Below are 20,335 nucleotides of genomic sequence, written 5' to 3' on the forward strand. Positions count from 1 at the left end.
ACCCTTGAACTAGATTCCATGGAGAAACTGGGATGAAGCATTTAAATGCTCTTATTCTTGTTTTGCTTAAAATTAGGATGGCTGCCATGATTCTTCCTCCTCAGCTGACTTTTCCTGCTTTAAGAACAGCTCAGCTGCTCACGTACCAGCTGTTAAGCCACACCAAATTACAGGATGCTGAATTAAGGAAACTGAAATGAGTGCTGCCTTACCTTCTGCTGGGCTGCAGAGGTTTAGCACCTTCTTAATAAGCAGCTGAGCCTTTCTTGGTTAGGGAGGAGGAAGGCAGACAGCTAGTGGTACAAACCAATTACAGTTCTGCCAAGCCAAGCTGTCCTTGATTGTAAATTAAAGCCATAAAAGTGTGCATAAATAACTAAGTTCTGCAGACCATATGATCCTTACTGGAAACAAGCAGCACAACTACCGCAGCTAATGAAAAATCTCTGTTAACCAGAAGTTTCATATTTTAGATTTATAGCACTGACCTTTGTCCACCACCATATCTGCATACATGGGGTGCAGATATTTGGTATTTCTCTTCATAAGTCAATTAATAACTATCTCAATTTTCTTCTAATGAGATCCACTTGACACATCTTTTTAAAGTGAAATCTTAACACATCTTTTTAAAAAAAACCCTCTTAAAGCAGATGAAATCAAAGCTGTGATAAAGCTCACAACTTCCGGATGACAGATGATAAACATATTTAGAAGCTCTTTTCATGCAAAATGCTTTAATTACTGGTTTGAAATAATGCTGATTTCATTTAGTAAATAAAATTGGAAATATTCATAAGGACAACCTGTTACCAGAAAAATGGCAGGTTTCAGAGGTGCATCTCTTATACCACATGTGTAGAAACCTACATGTATTTATTCAAAATGTCTATAGCTGTAAATTTAGTTAAGGAAGGAATTTACACTGTTTTGTTGAAATTTTCTGAACTACATAATGCACATTTCCCACTTGTTGCTTGATTACATGCTATAAAGGAAAATACAGAATTAAGACAACTAAGGAAAAAAACAAACATCCTTAAGAATCCTTTCAACATCACTTTCCTCAAATTTCAACCTATTTCAAAATAAAGCTCAAGTAAACTTGTCCTGAAATATGCATTAAAAATCATCAAATATAGACAGGTCCTGAAAATATATACAAAACAAGTTCCGTCAAGAACATAATATACCGATTTTCTCAGAAAATTTCCTAACAACAACTTTTGTAAGGAAGAATAATTTTAAATGCTTCAGTAACACATGGCTCTCCCACAGAATGACCCACGCAAGATTCCTGACCCTGCTCTGTGAAGACACATCCAATATTTAGCATAACTGCAGAAAATTAAGACTTTAGATGTTCTAAAGGACACAGAGATGGGCTAAAGCTTTGTGCTTCTGTAGTTCTTGAGAAAGACTTTGAAGGTTTAAGGATTCTTGGGCTATATGTATTCTAATAAATTAAAGAATATGGGTTGGAAGACTGACACATGTTCATCTATACTGTTTACCAGTCAGAAGCTGAACCCAGTTTTGTCTTGACCACCTAGAACAGATGAAAAAGCCCTGTGGCTACAGGTAGCAGATTAAGGCTGGTTCCATTGGTGTCAGAACCACCTCTGAACTGTTTTATTCTCTTTTACAGACAAAACTGTCAGAAATTTCCTGGCCTTGTGTTTAAACAGAGAAACACATAATTAAAGTTCACTTTCTCCATAAAGAACCATCCAGAACATAGAACAAACTACTACTAAACTGTAATCCTTGATAATTTTGAGATGCATGTACCCAAACGTGGAGATAAAAACGCAACAGAGAAGCAAACTACTTCTTGCAGATTGCTTAGAGAAATTAACCTCTATTCTAAAACTGGGACAGAACTTAATACTTCCTTATACAAACACTTTTCAAACTGATATAATTCAGCATCACTAAGGCTATCCTGAAGTTCCTGGTTCTTCATGCATCAAACATGATCAGGACCTCAAGTTTTGAAGAGTCCCTTTGCTTTTAGCAGTCAAACAGGCTTAAAGTGCCTTAAGGAAACACAAAATTTTCATTACAGAGAAGGGATAAGAAAAAGCGTTCAAGAATTAACATTTGCCAGATTTTTGACAGAATGGCTTAATTCTTGCAGCATGACTGGTTTATCCAGTCATGAAATAAGCATTATTCTCCTCAATGAAACAAACCCTACAAAATGAGGGAGATATTATAAGGAGTTTTAGAACTCAAAAAAGAAAATGACTTGCTCTTATTTTCCTCAACCAGTTTGTTGGACCACAGCATGACTAAGTACTTGAAGGCAGAACAGCTACAAGTCTGGCAACAATATTAGCGGTCTCTCACACACTGATGACCTGAAGATATTTAGTTCCTCCAGCACCCAGCTTAAACATATGCTAAATATAGCCTTGGCCTTTTCTTCTGACATTAAGATGAAATTTGTAACACAGCTCTGTCTCACTACTTTTAAACCCTAGCTCTAAAGGGTCAGAAGTCTATTTGTCAAGCTTTCCTAGAAGTAAGCTATTCACCAAGCTCCTTCCAAAAATTCTTTACTCTTGCTTTCCACTTTAAAATTCACCAATTGGCACAGCAGCAGAAAGTCACACAGTAATTCAAAAGTGAGAAAGGTTACAAACTTCCCAACAAAGCTGTCCCTTAATGAAAAGAACAATTGACTTGATGTGCCGTGCGATACACTGAAAAACACATCATGTCTGGACCTGTGTGTTAGCTTTTTCCCTGCAAAAGTGAGTCCCAGAGGCTTTAAAAACACCAGATCAACAAGATTACTGTGTTTTGATACACAGTAAAAAAATAATTTATTTGGGAAAGTTTTGTCATGACATGTATAATGGTTTTCAAGTGGCAGCCTTCAATTTGATCAGTATTTATGGTTTATAGCCCATAGTCTGAAGACCACAGATTTCTTTCAAAAAAATAAAATGGATATGCTTGTGTCTTTTTTTAAATAGAGGAGTATGAATTAGGCACTACACTACCAGGTATTAGAAGTGATACTGATGGTCTGAAAATATGGTTATTTGCATTGTACTCAGCAAGTATATTATACACTTGAAAAAACAAAAAAGACAACAAGCAAGCTGTCAAATCTAAGATGACAAACATGCAAATATAGCTGGAAAAGTAATTTACTGAATTTACTAACCCTCTCAATGCAAAAATCATATACCAGTCTTTTTGGTTTTTAAAGTCCTCTATGGAAGTTGTGCTATAACTTACAAAGCTATGATTCCTATAGGATCATCTGACCTCATTAATGCAGTAGGCATCAAGACCTCAATTAATTAAAACCTTTTCGCACTATACTGTAAATTCCTCTAGTCTTGAAAACTGTTAGTAACTCATTAGCAAGCAATACAATAGTCCATTGTCACTGTGAAAACTTATCTTAATCACTAAAAATTTTTCCTATTTCTATTTTAAATTCATCTAGCCTCAGTTTCCAGTATCCTAAGATTTTGCTAGATCTCTACTATTAAAACACTTCCTCATAGTTACAGCTTCAAGCTTTATAAACACAGAAATGCTCTCCAAGATCTCAGTAAGGAACCTTTGCCAATCCTTCAGTCATTCTTCTGGCTCCTCTGGTTTCTTTTCAACACTTCAACACTTTTTGAAGTGCCCTGGGACAAGGTATAGCTAGCTACACAACTAAATCTGGAAAAGAAGGAAGACAGGAAGGGGAGAAGGAAGAAGTGAGAAAAATAGTGGGCAATGAGAAAAATCACACAGGAAAAAAAGTATGAATGAGCAAAGGTGGACTACCAGACTAGTGCCAAAATTCTGAAATAAAAACAGAAAGTAGAAAATCCAAGTGCTAGAATTCTGAAGCTGGCTGCACTTCATGTTCATCTCCACTGGTCTTAATGACCTAAAGTGTTTGGGTTCTTTTGTTATTTCAAGCAACAAAGCAGATAAGCTCAAGGAAAAAAGGGTAATTTTACAGGCAGCTCTTGAAAGCTACTCTGTGCTTATCTTAAAAAATTATGCTAGGGAAACACTTTATACACTGATGTGTAAATGATGTGCACAAAGAATCTTACAGACTCATATTAATCTCCCACTCACTGAACATGAATTACTGTTCTCAAGTATAAAAGTTTCCAAAGGTTCAGATATTGCAGGTACAGCCTAAAAATGCTGCTCAGAGCATTCAAAGGGGGCCATGGCACAAATTAATTTTACCATGAAGAAAAATTATTTGTTCGGCTATTAAGATACATTTTCAGTCACACATCACCGAGCTTCTAATTCTGAACACTACATGGTGAACCTGTGAATGATCAATTTTTATAAGAAAAAGTAAATCCAAGCAGAAAGATTCAAATTGAAAGAAATTAAACTTACTGTAATTGGCACATCTTTTGTTCCTGAATTTAATAAATGCAGATTTAAAATTTTTGGCAGATCTGTTAAAGAACAAAAAACACACCTGTCTATTAGGCTATTTTAACATATGAATTTTATACAAAGTCATTTATACTAACTGGTTTTTTATATACCTCAGTGTTCAGTGTTAAAATTTATACTAACATGACAGAATAGCCAGTCAAAACAGCTAGTCCCAAGAATCTGACACAAACTGCATTTTTGTGTATTAGTAGGTATTCCATGCTTCAGCTTACCACTCATATTTCTAACACATTAGGAAGTGAACAGGCTAAAAATACAACAATCAATGACTCTGTCAGATGCACCATGTTCAGAAGAAATTATTCTTACTTGAAAATCTTTACATGTTAAGTAAGTAGTATGGAAAAGTTCTTCAGAAGCTATCTTTTTTTAGTTGAACAAAATAGATATACTGTTTTTTGTCAGCAATAAATCCCTCTTTACAGTTTCAAAAAAATCTGGTTTTTCTACTATCTGATATAAAATATTTTATCACTAAACAATATTAATTTAAGTGTAAAATTTTAAGCCCAAATGTGTTAGAGGCAAATTAAAAAGATCCCATCATAAAACACTTGATCAAGTTTGCATACTTTCAGTTTTCCCTGTGTCTGAAAATTATTGAAATTTACCCAGAAGTGAAGCAATTTTCATAAGTTCACAGAATAATTGAACCAAAATGCTTTTCAGACTAAACCACATGTAACTGTGTAACATTAACTTTACTACTGGACTTACAACCTGGTGTGCTAACTACTGCTTGCTTGTACACACCTCAAGTACTCATGCACCTGTGCACTGTTGTAACCTTCTGCTGTTATCTGTCTTCTTAAAAGCATCATTCCACAAGCAACCCTGACCAGTACAAAGGTATCTGGGCTTTATAGTTCATACCCCTCCCCACCCTATTCCTGTTAAATACTTTGAGAACTGAAGAATGGTTTACCTTGTGTTCGTAGTGTACCAAAATCTAGCATTTCTGTTGATGAATAGATTCCTGGTGCTTTAAAAAAAAAAGATAAAAGTCTCTTATTATGCTAAGAGTTAATTATTTGAATAACTGAAAAAAACCCAGCCAAAACACAAAACAGACCCAAAAATCAACAAAACCCCAACCACTCTTTCACAAACCTGTTGTAACTTCTACTTCAACAGGCAAAATAATAACTTCTGTGTTGTCTGAGGCATTTGTTTTTATTCTAATGAAGGCTGTATGATTATCTGCTTCTCTTGAAGAAAAGCTGGCTCTCATCACTCCTTTTGTTTCATAGGGAGGTATTTCCTGGTTAATAATCAAAGCACATCTATGAGAGCACAGTAATTATAAAAAAAGCTGTCACACCAAATAATTACAGTAGAAACATTGAGTATAACTTAAGAGAAAAAGCTACAATAGCAGGAAAAGATAGGCTTCATATAACTAAAATTACCATTAAATTTATAAAGGATAGTTGTAATCATCTAATATGACACTGACTAAAACTAGGTAAGATGCAAGAGAACTTTCATGTCTCCTTTGATTAAGTTAACAATACTATGATTCTAAGTTTTATGTATTCAATTTGTGGTAAAAAGACAGTAGACTAACTTAGCATAGTCTGGAAATAAATGGAAGATATTCAGAAAAAATGTTGACAGTAATATCAAATATTAACTTTGCATATTCTAAGTGTTTTTTCTCCAAAGCAGACAAGCCATACAGTTTCAGTGCTAAATACAAACTAAAACGGTGCATATCATCTCTGTGCAGCCAGAACCTTGTAGAGCTCCACATTGATTAGTCACCATGTAATTTACAAGAAAACATTAAAATTAATTTTAGTTTCTGTACCATGCCTATTCTGTCAGTTCTGATCTGCATCCAGGGTTTGAAAGACATCTCTTTCTTTCTGTATTTTCTGGACACAGCTGCAGCACATGATTAACTTCAGCACTACAGCTGAAATACTAATATTGGATTGTCTTCCTCATCACATCACAGAAGGTCTAAGGATTGGGTTTTTGGTTGGTTGCTTGGTTTTTGTTTTTAAATAGAAGATGAAAACCTTGACTGAAACTTTCTAAGGCACAATGACTGCAGATGTATTCTTTGAAAACTGTTGCATATCTTAGTAAGAAGATTTCAAGTTCTGTTTTCATACCCAACATAATGCAGCCATTCATTAAATGTATCAAAGAATGTGATCTGACTCTTCCATATGTGTAACTAGGGATCCAAAGTTGGTCAGATCAAAAAATACTCCTCCATATGCGGACTGCTCCATCCAATCATTCAAGTGTTTGGCATCAGAACAATTTTGTACAATTATGTATATCCATATGTCAAAGTATCATCACCATATCTCAAATAATTTCTGTTACTTTGAAGCTTTTTCTAACTGCAGTGCAGCTCTTGACATAACCAATACAATGATGTATCTGTGTGTTTCCTCCTACTGGTTTGATTTCTTCAAGCTGCCTAATTGTTTTGAAATACCAATGGTTATATGAAAATGCATACCAATGGTATGAAAACGGATGGATAGAGGAAACAAGAGGATTAGTCTTTGCCAGACACTGGAAGCTTTCACATGTGAGTCATCATTGCTTTAACTGGCAACCTGGCCAAGAGAAGCTGAAAAGCTTCATGCTCTGAAACACATCCCCCTTAACTTCTCCTGACAACTAGGAAGGGGCTATCTCTAGGAGCAATGCAATTTGACTAAAGCAATGTCAAAACACTAGGACATTAATGTTTTAAAATCCATTTTCATGTGGACATCTAACCCTCAGCATCTGTTTCCACTGCATTTTTTAAAATATCGTGATCTGTGTTAATACTTATTTCCTTGCAACTTTTGTACCTAAAACTAAAGTACTGCCATTCTAATGGACTTTCTCCAGAAAAGACAAGAATTAAGTATTGTGACTTTCCCTTATAACTCACTTGGAAATACCTTTTTAAAACAAATATAACTGTCACATTACTGTAATGATACACTTGAGCAAGAGACAAACTTAGGAGCCCAATGGCTCTGAAGTCTCTCCCAGACCAAAAACCAGTCATCAAAGAACCAAATATTTCTAACTGAAAAGGAAAACATGTTTTGTATCTTGCTGGACATTATCAATAGTGTGACATACAGCATGGTGCCAAGAACTGTACCTTTGCAACACTTATAAATTTTATTTCACTTAAAGGTATCAGTATGTGTTACTTCAAACTAGATTCAATGAGCCAGACCACAAGTCCATCCAATCCACTACCTTGTCTCTAGCAGCAGGCATGATGAGTAGCAAGTAGCTGCAGGGCATACATGTAGGAATGTGTTCCAGAACAGTTTATAGAACACTCTCAGCTCATCATCTAGGGATTTACTTCATTTACACACACTGATGCTTTATTTAGTAGTCTGTAATAGATTTTTCTTCCCTAAGTTTGTTCAGATTAATTTTTAACCCATGTGTGCATCCATAGTAATTTGCAGGAAGGACTTCCTAAGTTAAAAAACCCCAGCACCACCAAAAAAGCCAAGAAAAATAAAAAAACCCTAACCAACAAACCAAATGGGAAAAAATGTACACTTTTACTGTGGGTTAGTTCCAGCTCACAGGACTCCAGGACTGAAAGCTCAGGTAGGTGTAATTCATTCTAATGGGAATCATTTTATGCTTCATATTTCAAAACAGCACAGCTCAATACATATGGCTTATCTTAATTAAACCTTTCATTCAACTCCTACTACCATAACATTTACAGACCCTGTCATTGTTTCCATTTTTATGGGTTATATTAAATGACTACATGACAAGACAAAAAGTTAGTAAAAAAACCCCAAAGCCTAAACTCTTACCAAACTATAACCTCCCAAACAAGTACAGTAAGTGCTGCAAGACATGACTACTCACCCATAGCTTTCTTGTACCTCCCTGCTGACCTGTTGGAAGCTCTAAATGGAGATCACCTCCACTGGAATACACTTCTACCACCTGAGGTGGATAACAGGAAAATGTTAGCACTCAACCTTAAAGGGATCCTGTTTACTTATCAGGTAGTATCATGTGCGATGGCATAGGTTAGTGACTATTTGACCAGTGGAATACCCTACAAATTCACTTTAATGCTGATATAGCCATTTGTTAGTGCTACACTTTATGCGCTTTCTTGAGAATTTTACCGTTTGTGAATCAGAATTTGGTTAGGTAAAGACATCAATCCTGCCTGAACATAAGAATGTTTTCCAAGATTACATACTGGGGTATATTGAGACAACACCTTATGCTGCACAAACCACAAAAGATCTGTTAGTTTGCTTCAGTATTCTTTCTAATTACCAGTGAAGTTTAAGTCTTTATTTTTCAGAAATTACAACCATTTTAATAACTGAAATTTCACTGGAAAACCTCAGTTTAGGAAATTAAGAGATCTGTGACTATAATCTACAATGTCTAGAACTGATCTGCATTTGAGCAGAAAAAAAAAAGTCTTAAAATATGAAAGACATGACCTCGAATAGCTCTAGAGTTCAATCAGAATTTTTTAAGAAGTACCAAATTACACAAAATTTCAGTATAATACCATAAACAAGCATTTAATGATTTTTCTCTTATGCTCACCTGCAAAGGTTCACTGTGAGGGTTATGGATATTTATTATAGGAGAGAAACTGCTATTTACAGGAACTCGTGCTCCAATAAATGGGCGCAATCGATAGGGGTTCGGAACTCCAATGCCAAACACCTGGTCCAGAAAAAGAAACACAAACTTAAGTAGCTGTATGTAATTGTTGCAGAGCCTAACATGCACACACATTTTAGCAATCCACCAATAACTCTTTGATTAGTTTTATAGTATACTTTTAACTGAACCTTTAAAACCAGTATCACACCAAAGCTCTGAAATAAAGAAACTGGTTCCATTTATCTTAATTTAGTTTGCAGCCAAAGGCTATTCCTCATTTCTACTATTTACTTACATGTATACTGAAAAACAGGCAAACAAAAAAACCACCTTTTTTCTGACACTCTGGAATAGAGAGTCAGATATAGATACCAGCTAAAGGTTAATGAAATATTTCTTTAATCATATCATTACAAAACTACCCATATTAGGAAGCACTTTTGTTGTTTGCAAAACATTGTTATGGTAAGAGTTATATTTTTTCAACAAGGGGATTTCTCTCATTTTTCACTTTTCAGTCTCTCTCATCTGTCTGAATTATCTTTCCGACTCTCCAGGGAGTTTTTTCCAGCTTAATGAATAACATCGTCTTGCCACTGGACCAGATAAGTAAAGAGCTAAAAGATGAGCTAGCTCCCTACAACGACCCACCAAAATAACACATGTAAAAAAGGTATTGGGAGGACTTTAAATCCTGTGTAATTTCATTAATCTGGCTTAGAGTACTGCTCTACCCATCTTTACAACGCTGTATCTGTGTTACAACAAACAACAGGGATGGAAACTTCTTCAACTGGGTTTATGGGGAAAAAACCCCAAACCAACAACCCACCACTACTGTGCAAGTATCCTTGGGTGGTTAAGCATCCCACAATAGGCACTGCTTTGCCTGATTCACCCTTCACTTTTCTGCAAAGCATGTGATTCTCTTACCTGATAAGTAAATACCCCATGATTAGAAGTGTTAATAAATAAAGTGTTCTCTACATTTCCCACTACTCTTGCGAGGAAAACTACATCGAAGGATGTATTCCCTCCTGGAAGAATTTTCTGGAAAAAATAAAAGCAAATAAGCAGATGGACAAGGAAAACTGTTTAATGAATAAATAGTATCATGCAGATGAACAATAGTTTTTGTGCTGCAGAAGATCCTCACCTGTTCTTTGTGGAATACAACAACTGCAGATTTGGAAAGAAAAAAGTAGAATTTGCAAACAAATGAAATCTGTAACATGTACATAAATGTGTAAAAGGCAATAGTAAAAATAATTTAAAACTATTATCTAGTGCAGAATCACATTTAATTGAATTTTTGCACTGAATTCTGAATTTAGAATTCAGCTTACAACAAAAATATTTTAGACTGACAGTTCAAAAGTCACTGGAGAAATGCAACTGCTACAAGACTTCTATAAATGCAACAGGTTGCTTATTATAGACAGGTTTTCTGAATTTTTTCATGCTTACATGGCTCTTGCTAAGCCACAGGCCCTGCAGACAAAACTGAAACTAGAGGAGTATCTGACAGCAATGTGGTTAGGGGTTAACCCTGCTGACACCATGCTTTTGAATATGCAAGTTCCTGTAAAACAATTACTTACAGCTGTAAGTACACTGGAGTGACTACTGCACACCAACACTACTTCACGTGACAGAACATTAGGAAAATTCATAGCAACAGCCTGTTTCTTTAAGTGACCTGAGGAAATGTGCTCACTTCAGCAACAAAAGAGATCTGCTGTTAAACCGTCAGCTATAATATACATTTTCAATGTAGTCAGGACTCCTTGTGTTCCTGTGCTCAGCTCAAATTTGCCCTGATATGAGATGAACTGCAGTATCTTAATACTTCTAGGTATGTAATTATTGCAATAAGTCACTCTTTTAGAGAAGCTTCCGTTCAGATTCAAGAGGAGGAAGAAAAGCTAATTTTAAGAAAGTAAAAAAAAACTTACCCTATTTTGGAAAAATGATGCATGAAAATGTGATGTTGTAGCAGATATTGATACTAATGTAATTGTTTCTTCTGAGCTAGGGTTATGTAGGTAAACTTTTTCCATTTTTGGCATTCCAACTGGCCTATCAAAAGACAGAGAGAAAAAATTTACGAAGTGTCAGAAATCTAGAAAATAAAGCATTGGACTTTTTTCCCATTACACCAGATAGGAGCAGAAAAGTGATGAACACTGACAACAGAGCTTTGCATTTAATTATTTTTTCAAGTAACATATGTATCCTGGACCTGTGAGAATTACTTAGTTAACATATTTTCCATTATTTTATTGCTTACTTCTCCTGAAGTTTTACCTAATGTTGCATCACGCTCATAAAATTCTAATGTCAAGTTTTTACTTCAGAATAAAAAGAAGCAAAGTTTTCTACTCCTATGCCAGAACCTCTAAATAATTATCTTCAGACAGGATGTACACAGGAACTGAAAATAAACAGAACCAAACCGAGACAAAAGTCGAAATGCAAATTTTTTTCCACGATAGATTATAAGCAGTCTTACCCAGAATTTTTCTGGTATTACATTTTATAATGTGCTCTACAGAATTAAGTATGCAGACATGTGCAGCAACAACTATTTAATTTCTATATTGTATTTGAATTCATACCTTATGTAAAAAAATAAAGGCTTGAGATAAATTCTAGCATTTAGGAACCCTAAAACATGGAAGTCACACTGTCAAACAATTGTACAATTTTTCACAAACGAGATATGCTAACAAATTTATTTGACACAAGCTTTTGGCCAGTTTCTTTCTGCTAACAACAGCTGAGGTGACCAAAAATGTTTCAGTTGCAGCAATTATTTTTCAAACTTTACTGTCTCTTCAGATTTTTTTCATGCCTTTTAACTCTTACATGTTAAGTATCAGCACCAAAGCACTAATAAAGCATGCAGTTTACAGATTAAAAATTGCTGTGTTTTGAATTCTGGAATTCAAAATTGTTAATTCTTAACTTTCAGGCCACATGTAGTCCATGTAGCACTCTCTCCCATATCACTTGCTCCAGACACTGCAAGGACACCAAAACTACTGATAAGAAGTACTACCTGTAGTACCTGCAGCAATGATGACCAGAAACAGGAAGCTGTTCCACCATCCTCAATTAACCTTAGCAGGCCAAATTAATACATGCTATTGCAGTCAGTTTTTCATCTTAGAGGTGGGTGTGGAATACATCTCAAAAGATGAAGCAACATAACTTTTGTTGTAAATTAAAGGTTCCAGTGAATGGAGAATTTAGTGACAATAAAGAAACTATGCCACAATTCACAAAGTGATTGTGGTTACAGAACCTCCTACACGTGAGACATGGGCTAAAGAAGCAGATACTAAAGATGATGTTATCAATTCGAAGACACAATTATTAACCATCAATAAGTGACATCATCATTAACAAAAATATATGTGCAGTCTCCCACTGTAAAACTCTTCACTTTGCTTGCTGAGTTCACCTAATTTCATGACTCCATCAGCAAACACCTGTTTTTGATCCTTCTTTCACCGTCAAAAAATCTCATTTTGACTCCTCTAACTTCACCAGTGACAAAGACCAAAATGTCTATCACCTTCCAAAACCTGTACAAAACGAAACATCTGGGTTAAACCCTAACAGAAAATATTTTCATCTCTTGCTAGCATATGTGGGGATGTCAGAAAAGGAAATGGTTTATCAGCTGTGACATTTTGCGTTAACTACTGTAACTGCTACACTGTTGATCAATGGAATTAAACACTAAACCTATGCACCTGTTTTTCTTTTGCTAGGAAAAAGCTTACCAGACCAGAGGAATGCAAGTGAGAGCCAGCCCTCAAAATTTCCTCATCTCTGCCCCCACCCCCACCAAAAATCCCAACATAAAAACAAACATGCAAATCCACAACCAAGAAAAGTGTCTGCTGATAGGGAGTTACCCAGCACCCCCTGAATTATGAACCCACTGCTTTAAACACTCTTTCACTGACATCACTACAGGTGGCCTTGAGTATTTTAGCTGCTTGGTAACTATGAAAAGCAGAAGCTTCTACACCACTCAGTATTTTGGCAGCAAATTCCTTGTTTAGAGAAAGTGGTCAAGCCTTAAAGCAGTACACTGATTCTACCAACACCACAATTTTTTTAAAAAGGGAAGAAATAAAACAGTCAATCTCCTCCAACACTGAAGAAAGCTCTTGCAGTCTGAGGATCAGCTGTCTGCTCCCTAGTTCTTACTACAATTTTTCACTCTCCTTAGTGGAAGACATGCTCCCAGTGCCTTAGTGCAACTCCTCTGCTTGCCACAGTACAGGTTTTGGGTACTTCTCTTCCCCACAGCATGTTCAGCAGCTCATCAAGAAGAGGAAGTCATTCTCCTACTCTATAACAAAGCACTCCAATCACTCTTCATATGAGGACTTAACAGCAAAAACTAGAATCAAACTGAACAGTTCCTTCCAACCACAACAGCAAAAAGAGAGAGTTGAGTAGATTTTAATCACTGTATTACATGTAAGCAAATGGCATGACTAGCGTATCATCTCTGGCCTCTAAAGAGAAACAGCTATGTACTGAAAACTGAAGATCAGAGTTGACTTCACTGACACTTGTGAACATGCATCATGTGTGAAAGATTACAAAGCCAAGAAAAAGATCTTGAATGAACTGGCAATACTGAAGCACCAGTCTGCTCACATCAGAAAGGTAGTTTGCAAATAATACTCTTTAGCCAGGAAATATTTCAAATATTAACAATCTTTAAGACCTTCATGCTTTTCCAGTTCTGAAAAGAAGGGACTATACTTCTGTTTGAGAAGCTCAAGTCTATAAAAATAAAATGGTAGGGAAGCAGCCATAACCAACACCACATCTCACTAATTTAATATTCCAGACTTAAGTGCCACAGGATAATTATAGGTAATAAAGGCAGAAGACACTAAAAAGGAATTCTGATGTCAGGATTTTGGTTTTTTTATTTTACTCTTTTGCTGATCATTCTGAATTTGAAACAGCAAGTCTCGTATTACATTTGGCTGAGATACAGCTCTCCTTGTATTCTTTAAGTGTGATGTTACCCAAATATACAGAAATAGGACCTCATAAACCTCATCTGTTTTTCCTGCCATCAGACATGGTAAAATCCAGGTAGGGAAATGTGCAGCAGACACCTCTAATGAACCTGCATTCCAAGCAATAATCTCATATGGGATGCTCTCCAAACTGCAGATTATCAAACCACAATGATCTGCACAAGTATGGTTGTAGGTGATGCCAAATTTTAGAGCAGAATTTCCCAGAGCAGTCACAGCTAGCACTTTTCGTTGTGAGAAGATGGTATAGACACAGACCTTCAGGCACACATGAACTATCAAAGCATGTAAGATTTTGCTTCTGATTCTTTGTCTTTGCATAATGCTAGGTGAATCTACACTGATAAAAAACCCTGATACCATAATCTAGACGAGAAGATGCTAATTAATAAGGGTGAGGTGCCTGGTCAAATGGGTGAAGAAGCCTGTGTTAATGATCTTTACTGCTGCAACTCAACTCTTTCCAAAGTCTGAGTTAGTACCTACAGTGTTTTGTAAGCATGTCCTTGTAATGGAATTCATGGCTGTTCCAGTGATCAAGAGGTAGATTATTTTAACAATGGAAATCAGCTCTTGTAAATTTTGGAGAGATGAGTTCTTGACTTACTGGCCCAAAACTGACTTGAAAAAATATATAGCTATTCATTGTGAAGCAAACACAAATTGAGAAAATGCTCTTTTGAAAAAGACATTAACTTTTTTTTCTTACTGCATATAGTTTAAGCATCTCTGTAAAATGCTCACTTGATTTATGAAAACTGATACAAATCTATTACTGAAAAGCAAAAGATATGAATTCAGCAGATACATTCTTCCTCTTCCATCTCTTATTCCTTCTAATGAGACTGGAAAGAGATATGAAGTCAATCAAAAACTTCCTAGGTACATTTTGAAATGCTGGGAATATATAAATATAATACACTAAATATTAGAAATATAATAAATATAAATTTACTCAGTAAATTTACTCAGTATTAAATTCTGGTAAATTTTTCATGCATTCTGGAATTTGACTTTTTTCCCCCCCATGTATTTTTTTTCATTTAGCATCTTTGGCGACTGTGGAAACAATTGTAAATAAAATGAGTTGTCACACAACATATCAGAAGTGTCACAAGGGTTAAATCAGTGTCCTGTCATACAGTATCCTATCAGACAGGGGTGAATAACAGATGCCTAAAGGCAAAAGCATAATGTGGAAAGCATAAAAAGTCAGGTGCCCTGGACACTGTCCTAGGCTCAGGAACTTCCTGAACCAATGAAGACAGTTCCCCAGCCAGAAGATCAGACTGAGCAACCTCCAACAATAAGAACTTGGGTGTTGGCTTGTAACATACACAAAACAAGCTGGTCTTACAAGGTTACCTCTAGAGACTGGAAAAGAATTTGTGTCCCATTCTGAAGAAAATGCTAGTCTCCTTAGACAAAGGAAGCCTGCATCATGTACAAAATTAGAGAATTAGTGAGTAGAGCATTCTTCCTGCTTCACACAAAACCGGTTGAGTGACACAGGCACTCAAGTGGTTTCTTTACCTGAAGTTAGGAGTAGCTGAAGCATGTACATCTTCATTCTCAAACACATCTCCAATTCAGAAAAGCAAAAGAAAACAGAAGGGTTTTGGTTTTGTGTATGTACTAACCTATAAGTCGGTTGTTTCTTAGCTTCCAGATTTCACTGACTTTTAACAGAGAAAGTTCTTTGACACTAGACAAAAAGTTGGTGCCAATGTAACATACTAAACAGAGCAAGTGCTCCGTTTTAAGTTAGGAATCTTACTTAGACTCCACACAACAAAATCATGCCTTTTCCAAACAGTTATCAAAACCACATATACAAGTAGTAGAGTTTATCCAACCATGTCACCAAGTGTGATTGGAATGAATTTAGGAGTATAATGAACTTTCAGCAGCATTGTGCAGTCTAGCATGATATGTGAACAAAACCTGAGGCAGATCTGGATGAAATGTAAATTTACTGTCAACAATTTCTCACATTCAACAAACTCCAAGGGAAACAAAGTTTCCTTTAGCAATATTTCTTTAAAATTCCAACAGTCTCAAACTCTCAAACTTTAGAAGTGTATCATATGTACTGTGTAAACATTTGGATGTACATTTTAAGTAAATGTACTTAAAATGTAGGAAAAATAGCAATCTAAATTATTAAATCTAAATAAATACTCTAGTTGCTAAAATTCTTCATTGTTTTTTATTATACAAGAGTTCTTGAAGAAAACACACCATGTTGATAAACTTTTACCAACCTCATATTACTTGAAGGCTTTAAGGGTATTTGTATCTACTGTATATATAGTAGATGCAAACATTTCATCTACAGCTTAAGAAAATTTCCAGTAGCTGAATTGTTAACAATATCATTTCTCCGTTTTCTTACCATGCTAGTCCTCCCTTAAGTTTTACACAAGTCAAGCTTTACAAGAGTGTAAATCAGTTTACACTGCAGTACAGCACATTCATGATATGCCTTGACTTTCTAAATGCCCCCTTTTCATTTGCCTTGTTCTTAGTTCATGTAATTAGAAGTACAACTGTAGGTAATGCAGTCTAGATTCCAAGGGAGGTATATTAAGAAAGGTTTAAGATAGGTTGTACTCTACAGATTTTTACCCACTCTGACACTATCCTGTCCCTAAAGTAAAGCATGTCCCTTACATTAGAGTAACAGAAGATCTCCACGCCTGCAAGAGGGTCTCAATATTTGAACATTGCCAAGCAATTGCTTTCAAGCCCAGCTTAAGCTTTCATAGATTATTCTGCCAAATACTAGAGCTTACAAACAAGAAACATGATAACATTACAAAAATCCCCTAATCAAAACACTTCAAAGGAAATTCAAAATGAGATTATCAATATAAAACTGAAATAAAAAACTTCAGAATACTGCCCTACCATGAGAAAATTTTGTCTGAGAATGGGACCTTGCTCAAATTGAGCGAATCAAGAATCTCCATTCACCATAGAAGAATATGTTGATCAAGGATTAAAATATTACCGTAACCAAAAGTATAATTTCATACATTACCAACAATTTCTATGAAACAGGGGTAGGATTTAAATTTCATTTAAAATAACTCCACATTTAAAAAAAAAATTTGATAAGCAGTTCTAGATTGTATTATATTTTAGATCCTAAAATACTCAATACACGAGTGGTCCATCATCAAAAGGTACCTCTATCAAAAAATTTAGTTGAAGAACATAAATTTAACTTTTGATACTGTCAGAACTGAATTAACAAAGGTGAAGGCAATGTACTGAGATCTGTGAAGCCCCACATTCTCCCATAAAGTAATTGCAAGGACTAAATAGAAACTGCCCTGTAAAAGTGTTTTTTTAGCCTTCACCCCAGGTGGCCATCTGTAAGACCCTCTAATATGAAGACATGTCTTAAGCACAGAAAGTCATATAGATAATGACTGTTATGCCAAAGTAGCATCTGAGCAAACAACTCCCAAAGCTACAGAGAATAACATAACAATTACTGTTTGTAGGTTAGAGCACCTCAGTTATTTCCATTTAACAACAGGACAAAGTAACAGTTTAGTAGAGAGAATACAAGAACAGAATGCTGGTAAAAAAGAAGTCAGCTAGTTGGCAGTAGTGGAGCTGGCTTTAAGAGGAAGGTTTTCTTCTTCTCTTTAAAGCCCTGAATCTCTGATACTCAAGATGTTGCAGAATTTGTTCCAGAAAAGTACTGGTGTTGCTCCAGAAACACAAGAAAGAGGCTTACACATTAAATAACAAGCTGAGTATTCTACACTTAGTCCAAGTAGTCCCCTGGCACAGTGATATGGGAGAACCTGCCTCAGTTCTATCCCATTCCCAGAGGCTTAATGCATGCAGAGAACATCTGGGATCTCTTCAAGTGAGCTGAAGATTTGCATATCCTTTTGCATATCCTAATATACAGCATGCATTTATTTTGATAAATGTGAGATTACCTGGACTACCTTCAAAGTAGTATAATATGGTAGTGTTTACTTTATATTAAAACAGCATTAAAAACCCTCCAACTGGTATAAACCAGAAGGCCACTGTAATCTCATCTCCAGGTGGAATACAGGAAGTGTGTCTAGAGCACATATTTATCAACTTAATACAGGTTTTGATTTTCTGAGATCCTTAGATAAGTAACTTTTATTAAGTATTATTCCTGCTTAAGTTGGCATGTTTTTGAAATATCTGATTAAACACACACACTCTTAGCAGACCAAAAATGTCACAGGAAGAATGGCTTGACTTACAACTGAAAATAAATATTAGATTTTTCTTTAGCCTAGTTATGATACCTGTTGATAGCTCAGCATAAACATGAACTTGGAACAAGTTTGCTTTCCTAAATGCTACATGCTACTTATTAACAAAACACCCTTTGGGTATAGTACTTAATCAGAAACTAAACATGCATTTTATGCCTTTTCTAAAACCCATTAATAACAAAGACAGAAAATCCAGAATTTGAATGTGAAAACCCTGTCTGTTTTAAAAGGCAAAAACCCCAAAAACTTAAATCTGCATTATCTGACTTCCAAGGTGCTTGGCACCTGCAGCTTGTTCCCACCATAAGGCTGAGTTACTCAGCATTTCTCAGAGTTGGTTCACAGATTTTAAACGAAACTTTGGGCCTCCAAATCTAAACCTTTTCTAAAACTGTTTTTGGCAATTTACTTAAGTTTCAATAAATCAGAAGATGATTTCTGCCTGAGACTATAATCTAAATGACAACAGATAAATTAATGATATACAGCTACCAAAAAACCTCACCAAAATCAAAGAAGGAACACATAAAGAATCAAGATCTAACACACCTTATTTTAGGTTCCTTACATTAATAAGGAACAAAAGGCAGCAATCCCCCAGTACAGTTTGCATGTATGGTACAGAGCCATTCCCAAGTAAGAGATCTGTGCTACTTTTAACACTATATTAGATCTATACTATTTCTTCAGTGCGTTTAGCTTTGACAAGAACAGCTTACATTAAAAGCTGAAGTATAATGAAGAACGACAAAGTATTTATGGAACTGTCTTGGATCTACTTGTAGCAAGGGGAAAAAAAAAAATCATCCTTGGAAATCCGCAAAACAAAAAAGCATACGTAACTTTCTTCAGAGCATAAGCATGCTAACTCTGGGTAACCTTTAAAAGATATCTCAGAGAACATCACATTTATTTATAGTAGAAAAAGATGCATAAAATACATTGCCAAAATCAAAGTCTGGAACTACTATGAACTGAACACTTTTACAGTTTTTAAAAGAATATAACTTAAATCAAAAGGTAAGTTTACCACAGCTCTAACAAAAAGCACATTGCTCTACAAGTTTGAATTCAAACTGCACTCACCAAAATAATTCATTAACTATAATCGAATTTTCTCGTAGCAGAGATGCAGTAGAGTTTACCACTAGATATTGTGCTATTCAGTTTAGAAACTCAATATCCTCTGACCTAGGACCTACCAGATTACTGACATTAGGAAGAAAAACCACAAAATCACATAACTTGAAGGAAAAAGAGGAGGCAGAGTGACTTACTCTGTCTTTAATCAGAAGTAAAGCAATAATAAATGATAATAGAATAAAGCAAAGTCTAACAATTTTGTTAGACTGAGTACAAATAAGTTCAGAAAAATAAGGCATTTTCATACAGCTTTGTTATTTAGTGACATTTACATTGGTTTTTTTTTGTATAGAGGTGATTTCTGGAAAGCTACTTGGTGCAAACAACACACAGTTACAGCTTCTCTTCTTTCAGAAAGGCGCAAGTATACACCATGTCAATACACAGGAGCTTCCTCGCACAACTTTGTAATCACCACACTGCACACCAGTCTTCCCAACAGAAAAAGCTATATTTTTGTTAATAATCTGTGGCTTATCTGTAAATGAAAAAGCCTTTCATCCAGCACTAGTACTGGCTGAGGATGGGGGAAGAAATGCTGTGCTAAGGCACACCTGGGCTAATTTCATTCTTCAACGCTGAACTGGTAACAAAGTGTTTGAAACGCCTTCAGTGCAGTTTACATTGGTCTAAGTATCAATCATGCACAGAGGCTCCATGAAACTTATTCCAGAACCACTTTCCACTGTTGAGAAAAAGAGGGATTGGAGCTCCTTATACATAGTACAGTTCATGATAAGACAAGTTAAG

General features: G+C 35.6%; 1 protein-coding gene across 1 annotated transcript in view; it reads right to left on the reverse strand.

Annotated features, from left to right (window-relative positions):
- The window catches only part of TMEM131 (transmembrane protein 131), a 91,173-nt gene that overhangs the window by 35,678 nt on the left and 35,160 nt on the right, over nt 1-20,335 (reverse strand). The window contains exons 5-11 of the mRNA XM_086880553.1: nt 11,040-11,163; nt 10,018-10,134; nt 9,022-9,144; nt 8,314-8,394; nt 5,557-5,707; nt 5,372-5,428; nt 4,381-4,442 (exon numbers count right to left, since the gene is read on the reverse strand). Of these exons, the coding sequence (XP_086736679.1) occupies nt 4,381-4,442; nt 5,372-5,428; nt 5,557-5,707; nt 8,314-8,394; nt 9,022-9,144; nt 10,018-10,134; nt 11,040-11,163 (715 nt within the window). The remainder of the gene's footprint in view (nt 1-4,380; nt 4,443-5,371; nt 5,429-5,556; nt 5,708-8,313; nt 8,395-9,021; nt 9,145-10,017; nt 10,135-11,039; nt 11,164-20,335) is intronic.

Source organism: Cyanistes caeruleus, chromosome 3, assembly GCF_971803275.1.
Source record: "Cyanistes caeruleus chromosome 3, bCyaCae1.hap1.1, whole genome shotgun sequence".
Taxonomy (NCBI): Eukaryota; Metazoa; Chordata; class Aves; order Passeriformes; family Paridae; genus Cyanistes; species Cyanistes caeruleus.